Raw genomic sequence first — 23,892 nt, forward strand, 5'->3', positions numbered from 1 at the left:
AGATGGGTGGATCATGGGTGAATGGATGAATAGCGAGTCAAAAAAAAAAAAAAATGGCAGCAAAACAAAAACCTTGCAAAAAAAAAAACCAAGCAAGTCATTAATGTTTTATTCCTGTCCTCATTCCTAAAATTAGAACATTTTATCTCATATAAGCCACTGCTTCTTGGGACCACCTTATTCTCATTCCGTGCAAATATAATATATGCCTGTGAATATTATTTTTTACTCTAACAACAATGCTAATTTTCATCTGCTCGTTTATGGTGCTCTGTGTTAAACGATAACAAACTAGTGGGCTTCCCTTCGATCAAATGATTCGATTTGATTTACAGTGTTTAATTTTCTTTTATGTGTCTATTTAATTGTCAGCAAATAAACAGCGTTGGAGAAGTGCAAAAGTGAAGACGGGCTCAAAAGACTAAAGAGTTTAGATGTGCTAACGAATTAAAAAATACAAATATATATGGTCTCTCAGTATTATAGATTCTTGCCGTTTCATCGAGTGGTCTGTTGGTTGGTGACTATTTTATATAAACTGGTTTAGATGTTCCACATTACATGCAAACCTTTTTGGAGGTTTGGACTAAAGCTTCGCCCGAGCTGTTGCAAGGGCTTCCAGTGCTTCATCTCCCCCAAAAAAACGTGTGCAATCATTCAGTCATGCGTACAGCAAAGAGTTTTTCATCCCGGTGTATCGCTTGCACGGCATGCATCTGCTCAGCCCAGGGGGGGGATCAAAGAAGTTCTCACCCGCGTCATTGGATGCGACACGTCGTACTTGCAGAAGTACACAAACTTCACAATGACTTGTGTTTACTAACCGGCGACAAGCTCATTTACAAAACACGCACAACAACTTCGGCCTCAACTCACAAACGTCCAAATATTGTGACAAGTATGCGTGTGTACGGTAGCAGTGATGGATGAAGTGCATGTTCAAGAATTCATCTTTTATATACTTGATGAAGAAAAACACAGATCTGGCACACGAGACCAAGCGACACAAAGCAAGTGCGCTTCTGATGAGAGTAGTTGCCTTAAGCTAATCAAAGACTTTAGTTGGATTGGATGTACTTCAAAGCGCCATTCATCTTCCTCAATTTAGGAGCGTTCATCACTGGGGATTTTGCATCTCATATCCCATCTGGCCAGCATTCAATTAATTAACCGATTAATTGAGCAAGCCGAGGTCAATGATGTGTGGCTGCTTTGCTAAAGTTACAATGCAAAACTCACATGCTTAGCCACAGGACGTCTTGATTGATACCTGATGGATATTGAATACGGTGAATACCACCGAAGTCGTTCAATTCAATTAAAAAATAATAATATTTAAAAGAAAACTACAAATAGCAAAGTATTAAAGATGGAGTGCTAAGGCGGCTTGCAAGATTTGAATGTAGCCTAAGTTGCTTGCATGATAAAGTCAACACAGAGTGCTGCCAAAAATGAAACGTTTCCGTTTGATGTTAATTATTAACAAGATTGAAATTGCAGGCATTGTTAACGCAAGACTTCAGACTGCTTGAAACACACAAACAAAAAAAGGTTTCAAGAAAACCCTATCAGAACAGCTGAACTTTATTTGGAGTACTGTAAATAGCAAATAGTTACATTCCACAAGAGATGAAAACATTTGTGAATAAAAACGATGTTATTTATTTACAAATTGATTTTTTGATGTTTTTTAAAAAAATATATATATGTTTTGAATATTCAATTTTCAAAATTAGTGATTTTATTAATTCTTTAATTAATTTATTTATTTATTCATGCAAAGACATTTCCATTTAAATTGCATTTAAACAGGTGTGCGTAGATATTTTTCCCCATCCACTGTATTCATGGGGGGGGGGGGAAACACTTTTCCAATGTTGAAAAACTATTATTAGACTAGGATGTCATCCTGTTGTTCTCCTGATAAAACATCATCTCTTCTGCGCGTCTGCGCGTTTCGTCGTGGTGTCAGAGCAGCCGTCTGGAAATAGACTTCTTGTTGTCTCGTCTCATAAGATCAGAGCAATGCATCCACTGAATGTAAACCTGTGCCGCTCTGATTCTTGCATCGATAACATCCCGTTGCTTTCATAGATAGATAGAGAAAAAAAACCCACAATGAGACCATCATGGAGGAGTCAACTAAAAGTCACAGCTCTATGTTTTATTCATGGTTGCGCTTGCTATGTTTTTACTTAGAGCACGCTTGTTTTCACATGACGATTAGTCCATCTGCTGGTTGGCATCACGGCATCCCCTAGGAGAGCCCCCCCCCCCCCCTTCAAGCAAACTGCATGACCAGCAACTACCTCAGATTGCAGCTTTTATAAGAATGAACTTCATTGGTAGACATTTTTACTACATAGGCGATCGCTAATGAATTTGTATCACTTCTAAATGAAGTCGTTATGGAACAATTTGAGCTTGCCTCATTTCCTCTAAACTGTGCTCAGCTGACGGTGGGCAAAGACCCATGGCGACAGACACACACACACACACACACACACACACACACACACACACACACACACACAATATTGTTTTCACAAAGACAAGTGGGACCACAATACGTCAATCAGGGAAGGGCACTGAAAAGTTTTGGTTCTTTATACAGTTTTTGCCTTGACGTCCAAGTTTTTTTTTTGTTCTGTGACAAAGCTTGTAACGCAAATCACTACTTTCACTAGTTTGTGTGGATATCGCTGGTCATAAGTGAAATACGTGTGACAATCTCTCTTCGTTGTTTGTGCCACAGCGCATTGTGGCCAATTCTGGATCTAACAGACTCTGACAGCTCTCTCTAAAAGCGATGTTTTGAGTGGACTTGACGGTATTTTCTGTCCGTTACATTCGGAGTCTGGTCCTTTTCCACTGTAAATACTTAAACAAGTGCTGAAGGCTCAAAGTAACACACACACACTTACACAAACACACTTTTTCAGCATCAGATGGCCTCTCTGTGGCAAGATTTATTTATTATGAATGAATAATGAATTGTAAAGCCCATAAAATATGTGTATTAAGAATAATTCTAAAAGAGGCTGGGTGTGATGAATAGTTGCGCGCTGGTAAGTGCATTATGTCAACTGAAACGCACGACCTGCACTCGATGGTGCAATGTAATAATAAAAGCACAAGGTGAGCACCAAGCTCTGATGTGAATATTCCAGTGTTCTCTCAGTAGGCAGATTTTTCTTCTAAAGCGAGTGTCCGTTAATGTGTGTCCGCCTTTCTCCTCCAGACAAAAAAGATATATCTGCAGAGTGATACAAATCTAGACACAGCTTGATCCTGTCTACGAGCTGCGTATATGCCTTTATATCTGAATTGTCAATTCAGGGACGTGCGGTCAGAGGTCAGAGGAGGCAAGGGAGGCTACAACCTCCCCTGCCATCATGAAAAGGTGAAAACCAAATTCTGTTGTTTTTATTATAAAGTCATTTTCCTTTTCATTTCAATAGTTTTGTATCATTTTGAACCAACATCGCTGAATTTTTTTAAGTCATTTTAAAACCGAAGACGATTCGCCAACTTCCTGCCTAGCCTCCTCTGAGAATTGCTAATCACACGGCTGCCTACCTTGACAGGCTATGCAGTTAGACAGAACTGCTCTGTCTTTGTCGCTGTTTAAGTGTTCAAACAGTGTGGCTATATTAACAAATTTCCGTAGTTAAGATGATGTATTGAATATCTAGTGTTTTTTTTTTCATCTGTCCGTAACGTCGTGTTTCTTAAGATGAACAAAACGACTTTGAAAAGAGACTTTACGGAGGCTACAAAAAAAACGTGCTCCAGCTTTACGGCAGGGGGTGCTAGTGATCCCGGGATGCTTCATGTGCCTACCTGTAGAATAAGAAATCTCCAGTTCAGTGAGCAGCTGTCGTCCATTTATGTTGTTTTACGTTTTTACATTTCGTTTTACAATGGAGGATTACATATCCAAACGATTTTCAACTATGGATTTTCGGTCGAAGCAGGAGGTCATCAGTAAAGGAAAACCAACTCCGGAGTTAAAAGGTTTGATTCGGACAACGGGACTTCAGAACGGAGTGGTACGCACGACCCGAAAACAAGTTTTCGATTTCATGTGCTTTATTCACTATTCTGAATATGCAATTATTGACCGATTTGAATTTAATTTTGGTTAACCCTAATCCTAATTTTAAAAAATGCTGAATTAAATTCCCACCAAAAACTACCAAAAAAAAATCTAAATAAACCTACCAACCTAAATTCAATCGGACGCAATGCTAAGGATAGCCACGAGGGGGTGCCCGAGGGTGACCAGACGGCGTGGTGGCCATTTTGGAAAAATCATGGTACCGTGAGTGTAAGGGACACCCAAAATAAGGACCTTCAGGTAAGATAGTACAATAAAAGATGCTGTGTAGATTGCAGTGATCTAAGAGATCACAGGAAATAAAATTGACACCTGAACATTATATTCAATGAAATCAAAAGTGTAGGGGATAAAATATAGTAAGAAGTGGATGGTATGAAATGGATAAGCAACTTTTGTACTCAACAGGGACAAAGAATGCAGCCCTATTTGAAGACACACTAGTCAGGGTTGAGAATACAGCATTGTTTTTTTCAGCCATTCCCTCAACTATTACTGCAATACAGGTGAGTTCCCTCTAGGTACTTTGTTGGCAGGTTTGCCTTCCCTGGAGCCTAGCGATGTACGACGCACAGCAAAGTGGAAGGAATGAATCCAGCATCTCTTTAGGTCGTGCGTCGTCATGGGACAAAGAAGAAGGAAGCTTTTTTTTGTAGGTACAACTGAGAGGAGAGCACTGGGGAGGCACTGCTTAGTCAGGGCTGGCTCCAGTGCTCTTGGACCCTGATCGGAGGAGAAAGGCAGCGGTTCACCGCGGCTGGTTCTCACTCTGATCGGCGTGGATTGATCCCCAGCTCTTCTGCCCTGAGTGGCTTGACCTTGATACCTAGCGGTGTTAACGAAGGGTCAAGGCGACTCAGGGGGTAAGTATGCGGCCCCCCTGAGTTCCGACTCTAGGAACAAAGCACGCGGGGTGCGGTGGTCCAGAGCGGAAGGACCTTAATCGAGGCTCAGTCTTCTATGAGGGTTAGCCTCGCTCATGCTACAGCACACCTGGCACCACACACGTTAAGATTGGACTCTAAATGGGGAATTGGAACGCTCTCGAAATTCTTACCCCTAATATTCACATCCCCTAGTTCAGTTTAGGTGACTAGGCCGAGGATGCGCCGGGACCTAGGCGAAGTAGAATAGCCTTTCTTTCAAGGCGACTCAGTTGGTAAGTATGCGGCCGGGATGTGCGCTCAGAGGAGGCGAGGAAGGCGTAGCCTCCCCAGTCATGAACCTCACCGCACGTCATAGTGAATTGATATCTAGATAATAGAGATTTGGAATAACTTGGCGGTCAAACAGTAAGAAAGGTCGTAGGACGCACGCTTTGCATCGCTGCAATCAAACCTGTGACCTCCGTGCGCAACCGAGCGGGGATCTTAAAACGGAGCGGGATGTAAATGAGTGGTTGAGATGAAAGAGGAGAGGAAAAGAAGGAAGGTGAGCAGGAGATGGCCGAGAACAGCTGGGGAAAATAGGATGCTCCCCCCGGGGAGCCTTATCGACTACATCAATTATGGAGGAGGGGCTTTCATATCCGTGTGTGTGTGTGTGTGTGTGTGTGTGTGTGTGTGTGTGTGTGTGTGTGTGTGTGTGTGTGTGTGTGTGTGTGTGTGTGTGTGTGTGTGTGTGAGAGAGAGAGGGTTAGAGGAAGAGAATATGAGAGCTGGCACAGTTGCTAAGCATCTCAACATGTTCAGCCTCCCTCTGTCACAAACAAGGCAGGTCGGACCTTCATTAAGCGAAACACTTTGAGGACTTTCTATGATGTCAATTGTTAACGTCATAAGTTTGCATCCAGTTGGTGGCCGCAGTACATTTGATGTCTCCCGCTTCGTCGCACCTTTATCTTCTACTCGGCTTTCGCAAAGCACACAGAGGTCAGAGTTCAAGACTCGACGTCAAGTGCGACGAATGCAGCTCTGTCACAAGACGGGCGACCTCGTGGAACAAGGCCAGGTCAAGCACGGGTACCTAATAGTCATTTTATAGTGGGCGTAAACGCCGGCCATCGCGGAACAATGGGCTTGCGCCAATCCAATAATGGGTCTGGATTGGAGCAATTCATCATGCTTTTCATGCATATTGAGGCCCTGTCAAACAGAGGCTGGTGCATCATTCATATTCATGCGGGTAATCCTGAAATCTTAACACACAGTCTCTACCACCCCCCCCCCATTATGGTTCTTCCGTGGCTTGTTGGTCTAGGGGTATGATTCTCGCTTCGGGTGCGAGAGGTCCCGGGTTCAAATCCCGGACGAGCTATCAATTGTGGGTAGAGTGTTTGTCTCCCAATTTGTAGGTTGTTGGTGTCAGTGGTAAACTAGGGTCAATCCAAAAATTGGATACCGGCATAAATAAAATACAGTAAAATAAATAATAATAATACTTGGAATATGAAAAGAAAACTTATCTTTGAAGATATTTAAAAAAAAAAAAAAAAAAACCTTCACCGGTCATTTTTGACCCACTTGTGCGTCTACTTTCTCTACTCGTTGACATTTGTGAAATACACGCACACAAACGAATACACACTTTGTCACGACTGTTGAGGCTTTTAGTTCCTCAGAGAGGAGACCAGCAGCTGAGACACGTCTGATTATAGTGCAGAGGGTGCGTGCGTGCGTGCGTGCGTGCGTGCGTGCGTGCGTGCGTGTGTGTGTGTGTGTGTGTGTCATAGCTCAGAGGTGTAAGTGACAGGTTGGTGCCTGAGCCGATGGGCTCGGAGGAGGAGAAAGATGGACAGATTAGATAGCATTGAGTCGGTGGGCTCCAAAAGATGGACGGACTCGATGCAGGGGTGGTGTGACGAAGGTCAGGTGGGATGAGGAGGAGATAATGGATTCACATCTTGGAGTGTGAAGGACAGGAAAAGAAATGTGATCAATGCTCACATGTACAGTATGTTGACTCTCTGGACACTTGATTAGGTACAGATGCTTTGTCTCATGAGAGCATTATTAATGCTGATCAGTATTGATTGCTGTGGTTGTTAATAAGCCACTATTTTTTTTTTTTCTCCCACTCTTAATCCTTCTTGCCGTTTCTCTACATTTTTCCTTAAGGACTTCAGTTTATACTCTGGTTTCATTTTTCAAACTATCCACATAGTGCCCAAAAGTGTGTGGTTGGGTCTGTTTGAGCAGCCCACCAAAAATAAAACGTCTTTCAAGCTGACCTTTTTGTCTTGGTAAACGTTTCAGCCATGGCTAATGACCCCACACTTAATGGACACAACAGAGGAATCACTTTGGCTTGCCTACCTTTGTAAGACTGCACAAGTGAAATCGATTTTTTTTTTTTTAGTCTTTTCTTTATTTGACAGCGAACAAACTGAAGGCAGAGAAGTTGCTGTTATGAGAACTCAAGGACACGCGTGTGTGTGAGAGTGACCTCGACCAACCGGCAGGTAGTGAATCACTGTTGATACATTTGACTCACCCTTTCAAGGACAAAGTTACACAAACACGCAATCCAGTCAACAGTGTCCTGACTACACGGATGCATATTAAAATGTAATACTGGGCACACTGTATAATTTTCACATTAAGTGAACAGTAAACCAGTCAAATGCGGCTGTAGCGTAAATGAAAATCCTTGGCTGTCCCTTCACTGAGGGGGAAATACAAGCTCATGGACAATTTAAACCATAAAAGTCCAACAACAGAGGGGTTCCCCACGGAACCATCCCGCTGCCACTAACATTTTAGAATAGCTGGAGTGTAACATTCAATTGATTTCAACTTCAGTACACAAATGGCAACCGGCTTCAGTTGTTCAGCCTGGTTGAATCTAGTCTTAGTCCATTTCGCAAAAAATGAAGACACACAAAAAAGAAGTGACGACCTGAATCTGGCATTGTGACCTGATTTTTTTTTTTTTTTTGGTCTCCTGTCAGGATCCTAACAAGGTGAGATGTTGTTGCTTAAGGCTTGGAGACAACCTCCAGCTGCGATCGCACTCATATGAGACGTGTTTTTGCTTCATCAGTCCTGGACGAGCCCAGGCGAGGTGCGTGTGACAACCTTTATCAGACGGTGTGTCTTCTCACATCAGAGATGCGCTACGACAAGCGGCGTGTCACACGTTGCTGGCAAACCTGTTTTTACAAATGGGTTCTTCGAAACAAATCTGTGGATGTTATTTCAAAATAAGCAGCAGTTGTCTGCTTTGATGGAACACCGTCTTCAGAAATGTCTTGTGCCATGTGCAAATTGACGCACATGCTTTTGTTTTTCTTCCACACACTGGGCCTGGATTTCTAAAATCCCAAATGGAGGGAGCTAAATTGGAAGGAATGAGACATGCTTTTTATTTGTAGCTAACGTAAGATTTGTAGATGGTCATTTTATATATTCAAAGGTGGTTCATTTGATATTTATATTTATTTCATCATGATTGTTGCTTATATTTACATAAGTCCGTCACTATGGCATCTTGGGGTTTTCACATCGTGCATATACAAGTATACACACACACACACACACACACACACACACACACACACACACACACACACACGGACGGGTGCAAACACAGTTTGACAGGATTATCCGTTCCACTCTCGACAACCTCTTCCAGCCTTATGCAGAGTGTCACTTTGAGGGAGGATATAGGAAATGATTGCATGTGAGCTTTCACGTAAAACCCCCCAATCCGCACCCCCGCTTGGTCGGGGCACGCCCTGCAGGTATTATATGCTCTCCTCCATGTTCTTGACATGCACTAAAGACCCGCGTAGGTCCGCATTTGTATGCAAGCCCGCGTGATGAGGAGCAGGCCTCCATCTCATGTGCCTGAGCTGCCCTCAAACGTCCCCCATGGGGGCCTTGTTTTGATCTCCATGCCAAGGCCTGTTCATAAGTCCCATCGTACTGTGTCTCACTGTGTGTGCGTTGTGTGGTTTGCAACCACACGACAAGGCTTGGCTGCAGTCCGTCTTCTTCTTCGTCTCTGAGGTATACTTGTCTTCTTGCCACGTTTCAGAGCTGAGAGTACTCCCCCCCCCCCCCCCCCCCCCCGCCCGCAAAGTCTTGGTATTTTGCTGACAATGTTGTTTTGAATGATCTGCTACTGTCGCTGGAAAACACTCGTACCAATCATCCCATTGTTGTGGAGCCTTACTGTGCAGACTGTTTTCTGATGAGAGAATCCATTTAGAGTAGACCCTCGTCTTTGCCTGACATCAGATATTGATCTCTATTATTTACGTCTTTTCATGATGATTTTTCATGTATTCCTGCCTTTGTTCATCACATCAGCCATATTCTGATTTTAAGAAATGAATACGGGCTTTGTGCCATTTGAGCGCCGGGAGCTCCAGACAGTATCAGTGCTGGGATAATGACACACGACAGGATTAGAATGTGACTAAAATGGTCGTCCCCGCAGGTTGCGGTGCCAGGCCGAGCAGCGAGCGAGGCCCGAGCGCGTGGATTCCGCTTCGTCGGATGAGTGGCTCTGCCCGGGGGAGCGCGGGGATTCTCGACCGTCTGGGGGGGGGTTCGGCTTGACCGGTCGTAATATCTTTGTGGATTTACGCGACGCAGCCACTGCTAATGTTGATAAAATGTAACACAATCTACTCTGGATGATTGATACATACAAAGATGCGTTTAGTGTTGGGTCTCATTTATTTTATTTTTTTTAAACTTTGAAACTTCTTGTCAAATTGTGATTACAATCCTGTCAGAGCGACAACATGGGAGCATGCCTCCGTTTTTAACGTGAGCCGTCATTCACAATTACCTCCCGTTTTTGTTTTTTTCCCGCAAGGCACAAACGTCAATGTAATTATGAAATAGCCGCTACACCGTACGTATCCCGTTACAAGGACTGTTTCCCATCTCAATGTAATTCTGCTTTCATAAATATTGCTCTCCAATTTGCACACTCCATTTGGCCTTGTAATATGCGGCCGTGTGCCCTGACTAATTACACTGTTACGCAGAAGGATTGGAGATGGCGAGTGTTCGTCATGGAAACACGAGCCCACTAACAAGGTTAACTCGATACATTTGTGTCTTTGACTTGTTGGCAAAGAGATGCATTGTTTTAATCACTGTATTTATCGACTAAGCGCAACAACAAAAAACAGAGCTATGATGCATGTTTAGTAACAATCTAGGACAATAGATGTCTACACATCTCCGTCAATCATTCAATCGTATTTATCTGCAGTACCTAGCTAGCTAGCTAGCTAACCAGCTATCATGTAATCGTATAAAGGAAATGAATAGAAAACATATGCCTATAGAAAAATGAAATAAATGAGAAAAAAAAACAATTTCGTCATATTTTACAATTATGATTCGATACTACACGTTTGAGTTAATCTGTTCAATGTGATGATGATTATTGAAGAAAAAGATTTCAATCTTTAGTTTGTAAAGCGAAAGGCTGCCCAATTTTCCTAATTATTCATCAAGTATGCTGTCTTCCACAAAATAAATATCAAAACAAGCATAAAAAAAGCACCTCGTTCAGAGACATGCAGGGCAAAAAAGGCCAAGGACTTCATGACAAGAATTTATTTTTTTTTCTTTTTAAATTACATTTTGCATTAAATTAAAGTCTTTTTTATTCCTTTACAACATACATTAAGTTGTGAATCAGATGTTAAGGAGGTGGAAAAACAGGGCAAAAAACGTGTGACGTCACAATATTTTACAAGCTCACAAAGGTCACGTCATCGTCGGGTCACTGCGCTTTGCGTGTTATCAGGGGATGGGAGAGAGACGACAAGGCACACACACACACCAGAGAACCTCACTGGCCAATTGGACCTCATAAACTAGATTCAAAAACTTAACACAGAATGTGCACATGAGAACATCCTCTAGTTGTCACATTCTGCTTGTGACCACTTGAAACATTTTTGACTTCATGGTTCTTGTCAGGGGGGCACAGGAACCTGCAAAGCTGTAGCATGCTGCATTTAGAAGCAGGAGCATTTTCCAGAAGACTTTGGGCTGGTCATCAACCACCCACCCGCAAGCGCTTTTGGGTCAAATGTATTTTTAAACAAGAAAACAAACAAATCATAGACTGTCTTGGCATATTCTCAGGACACTTTTCAATCCAAATTTCCAGCAGCCTTGAATGCAGCATCACTAGTTCCAAATCTTTCTCAAGTGGGTTGTGATTTGAGACAAAATTGGCTTTGGAAAAAAAAACAAAAGTTCAAAAAAACATTCACCTATCTACACAGATAACACGAAAGGAGTGCTTTGTTGATTTAAGTGTGGGGACAGCTCAAAAAATGACAAATAATGTAAGGGTAAATTAGTTAACTTTGCACTACAAACTCGCCTTACAAAATGGGGCGTTGTATTATTATTAGGTCACGTTTTTTTTATTGTCTTCACAGGAACCAGCCTGTTTAATGTGACTCAAAAAGCACCGTTTCCAGGTTAGCTCGGGTCTCTAACGCTATGCTAACTGCTAGCAGCTCACTCGGGTAGCAAATGTGTCAGTCAATCGGTCGTGCCACCGCCTTACAATTGTACAATTGTAGAAAAACCCAAACGTGGAAAAACACGACAACAATGACGTCTCGGTGGACACACAACACAAAAGCTCATTCGTGGCACAGTTGACAACATAAATGTTTGTGGTTGTGTGTGTGTAGGGGAGCAGAATTACAACGATAACATCTACATTCTTTAATTGCATTTTTTTATCAAATCAGGGAAACATGACGTAAGAAAAAGCAAAAAGTAAAAACACTACAAGTTAACAACTATCGAAGAAAACATTGTCACTACTTGAGGGTGTAAGGCACAAATTTACATGTGGGGAGGGGTTTAAAAAAAGATTCTTGATACGACGTAGCCAATCAGGAGCGGCGTTACTGACGCTCTCTCTCACACGCACACGCGCACATGGATTGAAAAGGGGAAATATTCCTTTTAAATTAAATGGTCTATGACAGTAAAAGTCCGTTGTGGCACACTGTAAATAAATATCTTCTCTTCCTCACCTTAAAGTCATTAAGAAAAAAAAAAAAAAGCTACTGGCTCCAGTTTAATGACTTTAAATATGTGTTGTCGTATTTTTTTTTTCAATCACACTTGATTAATTCATATTAAAAAGATCTTTCTGGCCTCTCTCATTGATGATCCTAAAAAGTCTTTTTGTTTCTCTTCAAAAGCACTTCATAAAAAATAAATACAACGGCGCTATTAGTATTAGCAGTCAAGTGTTGTTCAGTGAAATGGGAGGATTTTTCTGGTCCGGGCCAGTCCAGGCGGCGGCTTGATTGCTGTAACACTTGGAGGCTTTTCACAGTATTCCGACAGGCAGCTGAAACGTCTTTTCAGTCTTCGGGTCGGCGGGCCCTCAATGTACTGAACACTCCAAAAACCCCACCCGGTTGGTTCCCCCTTGCCCACCTGAATCCATTTTGTCCCGGTAGAGATCAAGAAAGCCCCCACTTGTCCATGCTACACAGATCAAATCGTCGGGGTGTTCCCTGGTCTCTGTAGCAATTGTTCCCTCGCTTGTTGTTATTTACACGTTTGTATAAAAGAAAGGGTTTCCTTAAAAAAAAACAACTGTGTCACATGACCAACCGTACTGTACACTCAAACAAACAAAAAAGATCTGGTAGTTCGAAAGACCCCCCCCGTCAGACTATGTGCAGCCGTCGCTGGACTTCACCTTTGTGGAAAGCGACACAATGGACGGTTTTGGGGGGACGTCGGGCTTGAGGTGCTTGACGCCTCCGCGGGGTAGCGAACCGTAGGAGCTCATGCCCGGCTGCCGCGACAGAGATATGCCCTGCGCTGTCATTTGTATTGAGTCCACCCGCTGGGGCGCGGGGGGCGGTGTCTCCACACGGTTGAAGCTCTGGTGCCTCGCCAGATGGGAGGAGTTGGACGAGTTGGTGTTGTGTTTCTTGAGGCCGGAAGAGCCCGAGGCGGAAGACGACGAGCCTTTCCGGAGGCCGTAGACGGACGAGTGCACCTCGAGGCGCTTGCCCATTTGCGGCACCGCCGGCGGGATGGTGAGCGAAGCTTCCCGTTGGGGCACGCGGGGCGGCAGCACCCCGTCCGGATCCACCATGGTGAGATTGTGGTGGGCGTTCTTCACCGTCTTGTACTCCAGGGTGGCGCCCTGATCGTCCACGAGGCCGAGGTCGCCGGGGTGCGACTGTTCGACGTACTCGTGCTGGTAGGACTGCTGCAGGTGAGGGGGGAGTTGGTGCTGGTGCTGCGGCAGAGGAAGCACCACCACGCTGGGGATGTGTCCCGGGGACGCCCTCAAGGGCAGGTCCGAGATGACGGGGGAGCCTATGGACGCCATGTCCTTGGTGCAAGCGTTGATGAGGTTCTGGTTACGTTCCCACTCGCGGCTGCCCCGGCTGGGCTTGCGGCGCGGCTGCATGGGTGTGGACTCGGGCGTCGGCAGAGCGGTGAGATCCAGGTGGTGCTGGTCGGCTTTGATGAGCATCTTTCCGTTGGGCGTGAGTCGCCCGTTGTGCATCAAAGGCGTCAGAATGGCCTCGGGTCGGCCGTCTTTGGCCTGCGTCTCAAACAGACCCGTCAGTTTGGTCACGCTGTTCATGGAGCCCCGGCGAGAGTGCAGGTGGTGGTTGTCCTTGTCCTTGCGGCCGGGCAGATCCAAGTCTCGCCGCCGGTGGTCGCAAACGCAGTAAACAATGATGCCGGAAAAGATGGCGCCCATGGCGAACGCCAGGATGACGGCGATGGCCAACAGGGTGACGGGAACCAGCTGGTCGCGACCCTTCTGGTAGCTCTCGCGGATCACGCCTGCAGAGAGAGCATATTCACGCCTTGAAATCCAATCGAACCCAAAAGTGCAACGTTCTCCTGCTCAGATTCAGACTGCAGCACAAACAACTCCTCCAGGCTGAGTGGATAATCAATGTCTCGTGTCCTTAAAATCTGACTTGATCGAAAATCGAAACCATGCCATTTCTGCTATCCAACAACTATTTACAACACGCTACTATCACTCCAAAAACAGTTGGGACAAAAAAAAGAACCCAAATTGGCTGAAAAAGGGACCAACCCAACATTTTGGGTTATATGTAACAGCCCCCCCCCCCCCCCAAAATTGGCTATTTTGTACAAAAACATATTCCATAAGAAACAAATATAAGAATGATTGATTCCTTGTGTATTCATTGTCAGTCAAAGAAATAGCAAGAAATGGCAACTGCAGCTTTCTGAAAAAAATAAAAAAGGGTTTCGGGTCATTATGTGTAATTGGACTAAACCCCCGAAAGGACAGAAAATGATACTGAATTAAAAACCTAAATAGATTAGTGCTCTCATAACAAACATGCAAATGAAAAATGCTTTATCCTATCGCGAGTAAACACCTTCTGAAATTGCTTTTGGCAGCCATATTTAATATTCCCCTCCTTAAATCCAATCTCAGCGTGTTTTGTTGAGCCTGATTCACATTTAAAATCCACGATAAGAAGAAGAAGCAAAAAAAAAAAAAAAAACCATCTGCCAAAATGAAAAAGGATATGAATGGGAAGAAAGAAGGCCCAAATGTACCAGCTGCCTTTTTTTTTTTCTTCTTCTTCTTGGGTGCATGGCTGACATTTTGTAAAGCTGCCATCCAATCTGATCAAATTAAGAGAATTCATTAAGAATAAAGCCGATTGGATGCCAAATCCAACGTGCAGTGACATCACTCGTCCAACGTGAACCTAAGCACACATTGAGCACCGGCGCTAATATTTAAATACAATTGTTAAAAATAATTTCACCGTCTGTGAGTTTTAATACAGCCCAAAAGCACGACCCACCAGCCTGCTCTGTGAAATGAACTCAAGTGCTGGCCAGCGTCACAATGGAAGATCTAGCAGGACGACCATTGTAAACACATCCTTGCCTTGTCTTTTTTTACGGGGTGACGATGACGTGCGGCTCGGTCATACTTCACCGGGAGCTTAACTAAACATTTTCGCCAGACAAAAACATGGACGCGCCCGGCCGAGGAGATAGCGTGCACGGCGTTATCTAAGGTGGAGAACAAAGGCGAGCTCGGAGCTAACATCTGCTTTCCATCTCGGCGGCTGATGTTTGAAGACAGAAAATGCAACCTCTGCCGAGCTTTTGTTGTGAACTTTGTGAGTCGACATCTTTTGCAGAGAATGTAGAGAAGCCATATCGCTAGCTCCAAGTGGATACAGTTTCAGTCAGTGACCCTCAAGGACTTGTTTGTGGGGGTGGGGGAGATTTGGGTGTTCAGCGCAGTGGTTTTAGCAGACCTGACCTTAGGTTTTTATTTTATTTGTAAAATATTTTATCCATTTTAAATATGCTCTATTAGATTTTTTAATACTTTACTTTCTGTGACTTTAAATATTTTTTGTAGCTTTTATTTCATTTTTACAATAATAAATCTATTGTTTTCAAGTCATTGAATATGTGCTTGTTTTTATTTTGTTGGTAATATTTTTCATTTATTTTTGAACAATTATCTTGTCTTTTATTGATTAGTTTTGAATTTTCAGGTTCTTTTCAGAATAGTGACAATATTTCTTGTCAACAAAAGTAAAAGATAATATCAAATTCTTCCTCTCAATGTTTGCTAAATATGACTGGCTTCATCTGCCTTTGTTCCCATTTGTCCCGACATTGAGACCGACCTTCACTCTCAGCATTTGGAGGTCAGAGGGCAATGACTCACTCTGGTCAAACACTTAATTGAAGAAGGCCGACAGTGACGCTTTGTTGTGGTCTTGGGGAGGTTAATGCCTTGTTTAACCTCCACTGCATGCCTCTTCCTGTCTGACTTTTTTTTTGTTGGAGGTCTAAAACGAAATCCTTTCATTCTCACCCGTGCTCTACCATGGATCACAGGACATTCGCTCGCACACTTCCTGAGAAAGAAAAACTTTGAAGACCTCCGGCTTTCATTTGACAAATTGTTTCCCGTGATCAAAGAGAAATAACAGACCACTGTTGTAAATGCCGCTCGGTCCCTGGCCTCTTTTTATGAACAGTCGACTTTTTAAATGGTAAGCGTGGTTCGGACAGACAATCTGAACTAAAATGTGAAAGACCCCATGGATGAGGAATAAACATTTTTCCTGACCTCCAGATTCAACATTCCATCCACATATCTCCGGATCATCTGATATGTATTCCTAGCAGTCAAAACAGCCTTGGCTATTTGTAAAACGCTGTTAGTGGGTGTCAAACATATATTGGTAGCGCTGTCAGGCGCTGCTCCGGCTGACTTGAAGCCACACAACTGCTCTTTGTGTCAACTCTGGGAAAATGCTTCAAGGTGGAGAAGCATCACAACGGGTTGATGGGGTGCCCACAAACCTTTTACTTAACACTTCAAACTCAGATATGGCGAGGAAAGGGGGGGGGGGGTATTGATCGTTACCCAGCTGAAAAATGTCCGCAGAGCTTGATGCTCTGAAGAAAGAAGCCATTATTTCAAAAAAGGCCCATTATTATTGAAATACTGACAGATGTTGCTATTTAAAGCAACGGTGTCAATTAAAATAGTCGCTTAAGGGCCCCCCGCTCATATTTCAGCTCTCATGTGGAAGTTATGAATAAAAATGGACAGGGTTTTTATGTCTTTTATGTAAGAGCAGCCATGGCAACAAGATAAACACGATTCTTCTTCAACAAGCGAGTATGTCGTTCAAATGCTTTTCACGTCGGTATCCTTTCAACTTCGGACATATTGCTTCTTTAATGATCCAATTAAAGCTTATGCATACACATTAAGAGGCACTCACAGTAGTGTTGTTATTCCAAATGAAAGACGGCACACTGATGAGATGTTTATATTTAAAGGCCTGATCTTTGAATCGCGCAGCTTCAATGTTGTTCGTGCACTCATCACTTTGTATTAGTGCCCGATGGTGAACCAAAAGAGAGCACAAGCCTGTATTTGAGGAAGAAGGTGAACGAGAAGCAAAACATACAAACGATAATGCTAGCTGCGACAATTAGCCAGCGTGAAGAGAACAATGAGCTAATCAGGGGAGGAAATTGCCGCTTGCGTCAGTAGAGGAAGTGCGGAACGTCGGCAAAACATCGAGTCCTCTGTTTCTGCTATGAGTCACGACGAGCCGATTATTCACCTGCTGCTCCGTGTGCACGCACGCACGCACGCACGCACGCACACACACACACACACACACACACACACACACACACACACACACACACACACACACACACACACACACACTGAGTTTTTGAACAATAAAAAGCAATATTGACCGGGACTATCAAGAGGCCCGGTGGCGCGCGAGTGTGAGCTGTGGCCGACAGTAGATTCTGTGCTCATGTTTTTTTTTTTTTTCACTTTGAGAATCAAAATGCATCTAACATATTTGAAAATGTTCAAACATGTTTGAAGCTGATTTGGACACGACACAAAACAATTCTGATAAAAAAGGTAGAAAAGGAATTGTGTATGAAGCATTTGTGATGCTTTGAATCATTTGAATATAACTTTTAATAAATAAACATGTTAAATGATGCCTATTTAGTGGACTTTTTTCTATTTAATGTTGTTACTCAGTGATCCAAATTATATATACTTCATTTATGATGGAAATATACTCAAACTCCACTGAGAGCTGTCCAATAGCGAGCGATTCTTCAATATCTTACGTATTTGCAAAGAATCTGTGGGTTGCCGAGGGTTAAAGTTACACGATGGCGTTATTGCTAGCACGGTGCATCACAAGAAGATCTGTCAGCGCTCATTCCTGGCTTCTAACCTTCCAGATTGACGTTCCTTCGACCGGCTTCGGTTGAAGTGAAAAATAACATCTCAATGTGAGCAAGGTCGTAATCTCGCCAAAAACTATCGGCAGCCTGCATTTGAGGTCAAGTCATGATGTTTTATTCAATGCATTATAGCGTTCAGTAATCATTTCAATGTGGAGAGATTATTTACCGAATGAAAGAATTTGTCAATGCAATGGGCTTGTAATGGCTTTAATTTTTTTTCTTCTAGTATAAGCCTTGTTTGTCGACTTGAACTCCCGCTTAGGAAAAAAAGCACGGACATCTTTTCCTCGCTAAAACTCGCTCTACCTTTGCGCAATTCTATTTCCCCTTTGCTTTTCGGCTGTCTTTTTCTTTTAGCTCACCTCTCCCGTGATTGTCCTTCTTGTTAAATAAATCCTCATCATGCATGTTGCTTTTGCGCCACTCTCTTATTTCCCATGTCTCCTGCCCCTGTCGTCTAGCTTGCCTCCCTCTTTCACCCTCGGCTGTCTCCCGCGGATAGCTGCTGTAATGAAGCCATAAATTGGAGCAACACAGTGGCGGCTACAGGTCGGGCTGAGGAAAAGTGGACGGGGAGGGAGAGGAAGAAAAAGGAAAGAGAGACAAAAGGGGAGGGGCGGAGGGGGTTCATTTAGACAAGAGAAGAGATATGAGTCTTGTTGGAGAGGAGACAGTCGACCAGGGCAGGAGCAGGAATGGATGAGGAGGGGGGGGGGGGGGGGTTGGGGTATCCATAAATTGGTTGAGGAATCATTTTTAAAAAGGTACAGCCTTGGAACATGCCATCCCTGTTGGATGCAGGGAGGGTCACAGTGGCAGGAGATGGCGAGGTGTTCGGTGGGCGTGGTTTGAGGCGAGAGGGTGGTCGGGGCTTGTTGTGATAGACAGACACACAGACAGCGAAATTGCAAATGTACTGTGAAAAAAAAAGCCACTAAGAGACGGCAAGCCCCCCCCCTGACTGAAGCAGCAGATAACGCCGCGCCGCCGGCTTGTTAATACTCCTCACTTTGCGGCGCCTGTTTAATTACTGTAGCGGCTTTGGCCTAATAATAATATTCATTAGGAGATAAGATCCTGCAACGTCTCCGCTGCAAATGGAAAAAAAAAAAAAAAAGTTGGGGGATTAATTTCTTTTAAAGCGCCAAATTATCTTGAGAAGCTTTCCTGATAGGAACTGATACATTTGACCGGAAAACTTTTTACCATTTACATTGTTCTACACTCACGTTAGGGGGACAATTCCGTTTGTGCTAGCCAATCATGAGTCACGTACATAAAAAACAGCCATTCACATTGTAAACAATCTAGAAACTTCTCTGAACATAACGTGAGTGTTACGTGGCGAGAAGATCCAGCGCATGTAGAAAACCGTTGAGGAGAACGTGAAGCTCCTCACAGATTGGAAGCCAGAACTTTACAACTATGAGTAAATATTAAAATCCTAGTAAAATCCTAAAATGGGATCATGTTAACAGAGCTGATATTTGAAACGCTGAATGTGCTGCTCTCGTTCACTGTAATGAGATTCATGACAATAAACGCTCACACACCTCAGCAAATTACCAGCACAATAATAAACATGGTAAATAGCTAGAAAGTTTATTGATCCAGAAGGAAATTGTGCTGCATCTATTAAATGATTCTACCCTGTTGCAAAAACTTAGAACTTGCTATTTGTACTTGGTTGGTGGTACAAATCAGTGCTGGAGCTTTCCTGTGAGAAGTCTGCATGTTCTCCCTGTGCCTGTGTGGTTCTGGCTTCCTGCCAAATTCCCAAATCTTTGGATGTTGAATATTTCGTATGAATGGCTGTTTTTACTGACACAAATTGACATCCATTTTAGTCTAAGTCACTAAAGTCACCCGGTCAAGCTCAGATCTCTCGAGCTGTACCTAATATAGTGGCTAGTGTCATGTTTTCCTTATTTCTCCTGCAGCAGGCTGGTTGATATCTCTCTTCTTTTTTTTCCCAGCACATTGAAAAGTTTCTCCCCTCGACAGGAATTTTACAGAGAGAGTTGGCTGAAGTTTTTCACAGTACAGCTGTTAGCTGAAGGGCAAGGCAACAGGAAAGAAGAGAAGACAGGATGGGCAGGGCGGGAAATGAACGCCGTAGACTGCGGTGCTCGATTTGCCATGCTGAGACGCGTTAAGCTGCACTCGGGCAAATCTGTGCGTAATACCATCAAAGCTGAAGGAAAAAAAAAAAAAGTCAAATACGTATAAATAGCTGAAAAACTAACAGCAACAAAAGATGTGACTTGAAGCCATGCAAACATATCCAGCATTGCTCACAGAAAAGCAACTCAAACAAAGATCACTGCAGCGGAGAAATGAAATATTCAAGAGCTGGAATAAAACAAAGCCAAAAAAAAAAAGTGCCATATCAAATAAGAATCAAAAATGAATCATAAAAGAAGCTTGTTTGGAAAGGTGAGACCTGGGTGTCATTACCTGAGAATGCTGAACTGGAGCCAACCCAAAGTTATCAACAGTTGAACTCATTGGCTGCCGTCGACGGCTATAGACGTCAGTGAATGAGCTCATCATCATACGTGTGTGACTCTTAAAGGCAACAGCTCCAGTGACACACCTGCTCAGGTAATGACAACATGATGCGCTGAACGCATGCTGTCTGGCTTTCGCTCGCTGCTTCCAGCTGACATTTGGCAACACGGATTCATTCATGTGGGATGGCATTTCTATATTTTTCCTAGCTAGGTAAAGATTGCGATAAATGTCAATCTGTACCCTTCAGAGTTATTTTAGTGTTTTAATATCATGCAATATTTTTAAGAGAAAAAAAGATAATAAAGTATAGCACAGTAAACTACATTTTTTTTTGCAAGTGCTCTCTTTTTTATTTCGTCAACAATGTATATTTTTGGGGTTAACGCTGATAGCCTAACTAAGGACAAACAGATTAACTTCACTCACTACCAGCCAAGCTTCCAGCGAGCCGTCCTTGAGGTGACGCAGAGTCAGGCAGGTTTTGAAGGCGGGTGGAAAGGGAACGCCCTGTCATGTCACCAAGACACAGATGACGCTCTAGCCATCTCCGGCAGGAAATAAATACAATGGCCTGGATATTACATCTCTTGTGGAACACGAAGAGTCGAGGGAATGATAAATCTGATCCCACGGGGCCAACGCGTGACTGTCTCCGTGTGTGCATCCTAATGAGCGTTGAATGTGTTTGTCTGCTGTGTTTTTTAAGGGTAAAGTCATTTGTCAGCTTGAGACAAAGCGATCTGTACACCTCGTCAGCTGGAAGCAGCCATGAAGCCGTAAATCTCAATTACACGAGCCCCCCCCCCTGCCACAGGTGACAGCCGACCGAGAGCATGTGTTGCGTTCCAAGGCTTACCATCGACTTCGGGCTGAGTCTGAGAGGGCACGGCCATGTAGGGCTCCTCTCCCGTGTCTGAACTCATGGGGGGCACCTTATGCTCCACCATGCGGCCCCGGCCCAGGGGGCCCTCGGCGGCCTCGGGTAGGGCCGGCGTGGGGAGTGACAGGGTGTGGTAGTGATGGTGGTGACGGCGGCCTGCCAGACACAACACAGGTTAACCGAACGCTCGCTTTGCCGAGGGAGGCGACTCACAAAAAGTGCAGAGATGTAATAATCATAATGAATGATATTAATAAGAATAATAAGAACATTGATAAGAATAAATAGGGAATCCAAAAGAAAACAAATCTATATACTCGTCCTAAAATTTCATCCAAAAGCCGAATATGCTGAACTTTTTGTAAAAACTGTGCACACACATATATGTGCACACACTCATCACTGCGATCCCAAAAACATCCAAGGACAGCTGCTTGGCTACAAGAGGCAACAAAGTGATCCCCCCCCCCCGGAGACCCGTGAGCAACTCATTAGTAAATGTGTCTCTCCACATTGTCATGTCCTTCTCTTCATGTCAAAGTATAATCACATTTCTCCAGCCTCACCCGAGGGTTGGCACCTTTCAGAGGAAGGATGACGACATGCTGACTTTCCTTCTCTGCGGCGCTCCCGTCGAGCAACTTTTTGCCAATGGTTGAGAAGCGCTTCTAACGCTGTCAATGCACACTCGCGCACTTTTTTTTTTCTTTTTCAATATAAGGTTCTGTCACTAACTTTTGAGTTCATTTGGAGATGTTGGGTGATTGATTCCCTTTCGCCTCACTGCTTCGCCTCAATCCGTTTGTTGATTTTACCATTGCTGCATTTTGCCATATTCAGCAGTGAATGGCATCTGAATATTAATGTTCAACTCTGCTTTGTTGTGCTGAGCTAAATTTAAATTGTTTGGCCTTGACTATGGGATACGCTCAACCCGTTCTCGTTTGCTTGTTTGGAAGCAGAATAATGCACTCATTACTGAGCCAATGAGATTTTGTGGAGGGGTGGGGGAGGTGGGCCAACGCAAGTCTTCATATGAAAAAAAGGGATTGATGAATGTACAATTTGGTGGTGATCGAAATAACATAAAAATCACACTTGCTTTGTTTTGTTGATTTATTTTGTTAGGTTGCATATTTGGAAGAACAATAAAATGAAGGTGATGTTTTATTGTGTTTGATATTGTATTGAACACATTTTATCGGGTGGGAAAGGCTTCTTTTTTCAATGACGTTTCGGCCTTGGTGGAGGTCTACAATCCACAAAATATCACTCTCCATTATTTGCGAGCAAGTAAGGAGCTTTAAAATTGTGAAGATGCTATCTTTTTTTTTTTTTAACATTTATCTTTCTCAACCACATGTAAGGAAGTAGCTAACTGAAGGTTGACTCGATTCACAAGCATGAAAAACGTATCACAAACGTGAGCTTTCTCCGCTGTTGACTTTCAAAGCAAGCTAATCACATTAGCATGTGACGTGCCCACTTAAGCCGTCCTTCTCAATTTGGCAGCGGTCTCGCATATCCCTTAATAGAATGAAGCCTTTGTGGGGGCTCAGCTCACCAATTTTTACCACGGAGGTGACAGCAATATGTTTCACTATGTGTTTACGATGGTGTTTGAAGAAGGGGCTGAGTTTACGGGTGGGATGATCGCAAAGCTGCTGGTAAAACTAGCACACACCCTCTCAACCAGAGCTTCCTCCTCTTCCTCCTCCGTGTGGCGTGGCAATCATTAAAATGATTTATTTAACTATTGGCCCAAGGCTGAGAGATTAGTGTGACAGGCCTATTTTATAATTCATTCCCTCACCGCCAGGGGAAGTGCAATTCAGGCAGATGACACACATACAGAGAGAGAGGGGGGGGGGGTAAACTGCCGAAGGATGCGCACCCTCTCTCTTTTTCACTCGCCACAGATTAAAAGCGGGTCGACCATGTCTACTCCCAAGGAAAGAAGGGAAGAGTGGAGAGGAGGCATTTATTCATCTTCAATGCCATATTAAGCTCCCGCATGGTCACTGAAAGAAGAGGGTGCCGTGTTTGTGTGTTGTAAAGTGCGTGCTTATGTGTTTATGGACATCGATTTATTTTTTTCCGTGACCGTGGACCTCCAGCAACAGGGGGAGATCACAGTGGGGGGTGCAGCCGGATGATTGGGCGTTAGAGCTGCATTTCTTTGAATCGATATTATAAGATTTAGATGAATCAATATATCGTTTCGCCCTTTCAAAACGTTTTTTCTTTTTAATTGCGAACGTGATATCTCGAGTGGAGCACGTTTGCTTGAAAAATGCATTTGTTTTGCACGTCTGTTTGATAAGATGACTTTTCATCAAATCAGAGCTAATCCACGCCGCGTTTCCTCCTCTCTGTTGACTCCTGTCGTGTTCCTCAAGCGCTGCATTTGTTAACCATCGAGGCCTTTAACCACCAACAAGCAGATCCATCCAATTAGCGCCGCAAAGGTCAAGGCTAATCGATGCAATTGTAGAGGGGATAGAGAGGAGAGGGAGGGGGTGTTAACATCCAGGATGACAGGATCTAATCGAGCTAATCAAATCAGAATTATGATTAAAGATGTTCCTATTTCTAATTCTTTTAGCGGGGGCCACAGGGGGGGAGGGGGGGGG

General features: G+C 43.7%; 1 protein-coding gene and 1 non-coding gene across 3 annotated transcripts in view; one reads left to right on the plus strand and one right to left on the minus strand.

Annotated features, from left to right (window-relative positions):
• The first annotated feature begins 6,304 nt into the window (after nt 1-6,304).
• Nucleotides 6,305-6,376, plus strand: trnap-cgg (transfer RNA proline (anticodon CGG)). Its single transcript has one exon. It is a non-coding gene; the product is annotated as a tRNA-Pro (tRNA).
• A 4,252-nt stretch (nt 6,377-10,628) lies between these two features.
• sema6a (sema domain, transmembrane domain (TM), and cytoplasmic domain, (semaphorin) 6A) overlaps nt 10,629-23,892 on the minus strand; it is an 81,806-nt gene continuing 68,542 nt past the window's right edge. Inside the window, exons 18-19 of one of the 2 annotated variants that reach the window (XM_085908959.1) lie at nt 21,236-21,415; nt 10,629-13,884 (exon numbers count right to left, since the gene is read on the minus strand). In XM_085908959.1, coding sequence (XP_085765085.1) covers nt 12,746-13,884; nt 21,236-21,415 — 1,319 coding nt within the window. In that variant the 3' untranslated portion in view covers nt 10,629-12,745. The remainder of the gene's footprint in view (nt 13,885-21,235; nt 21,416-23,892) is intronic. The other variant, XM_085908960.1, reaches the window with a different exon arrangement.

Source organism: Syngnathus leptorhynchus, chromosome 4, assembly GCF_054491065.1.
Source record: "Syngnathus leptorhynchus isolate UIUO chromosome 4, UIUO_Slep, whole genome shotgun sequence".
NCBI classification, from domain to species: Eukaryota; Metazoa; Chordata; class Actinopteri; order Syngnathiformes; family Syngnathidae; genus Syngnathus; species Syngnathus leptorhynchus.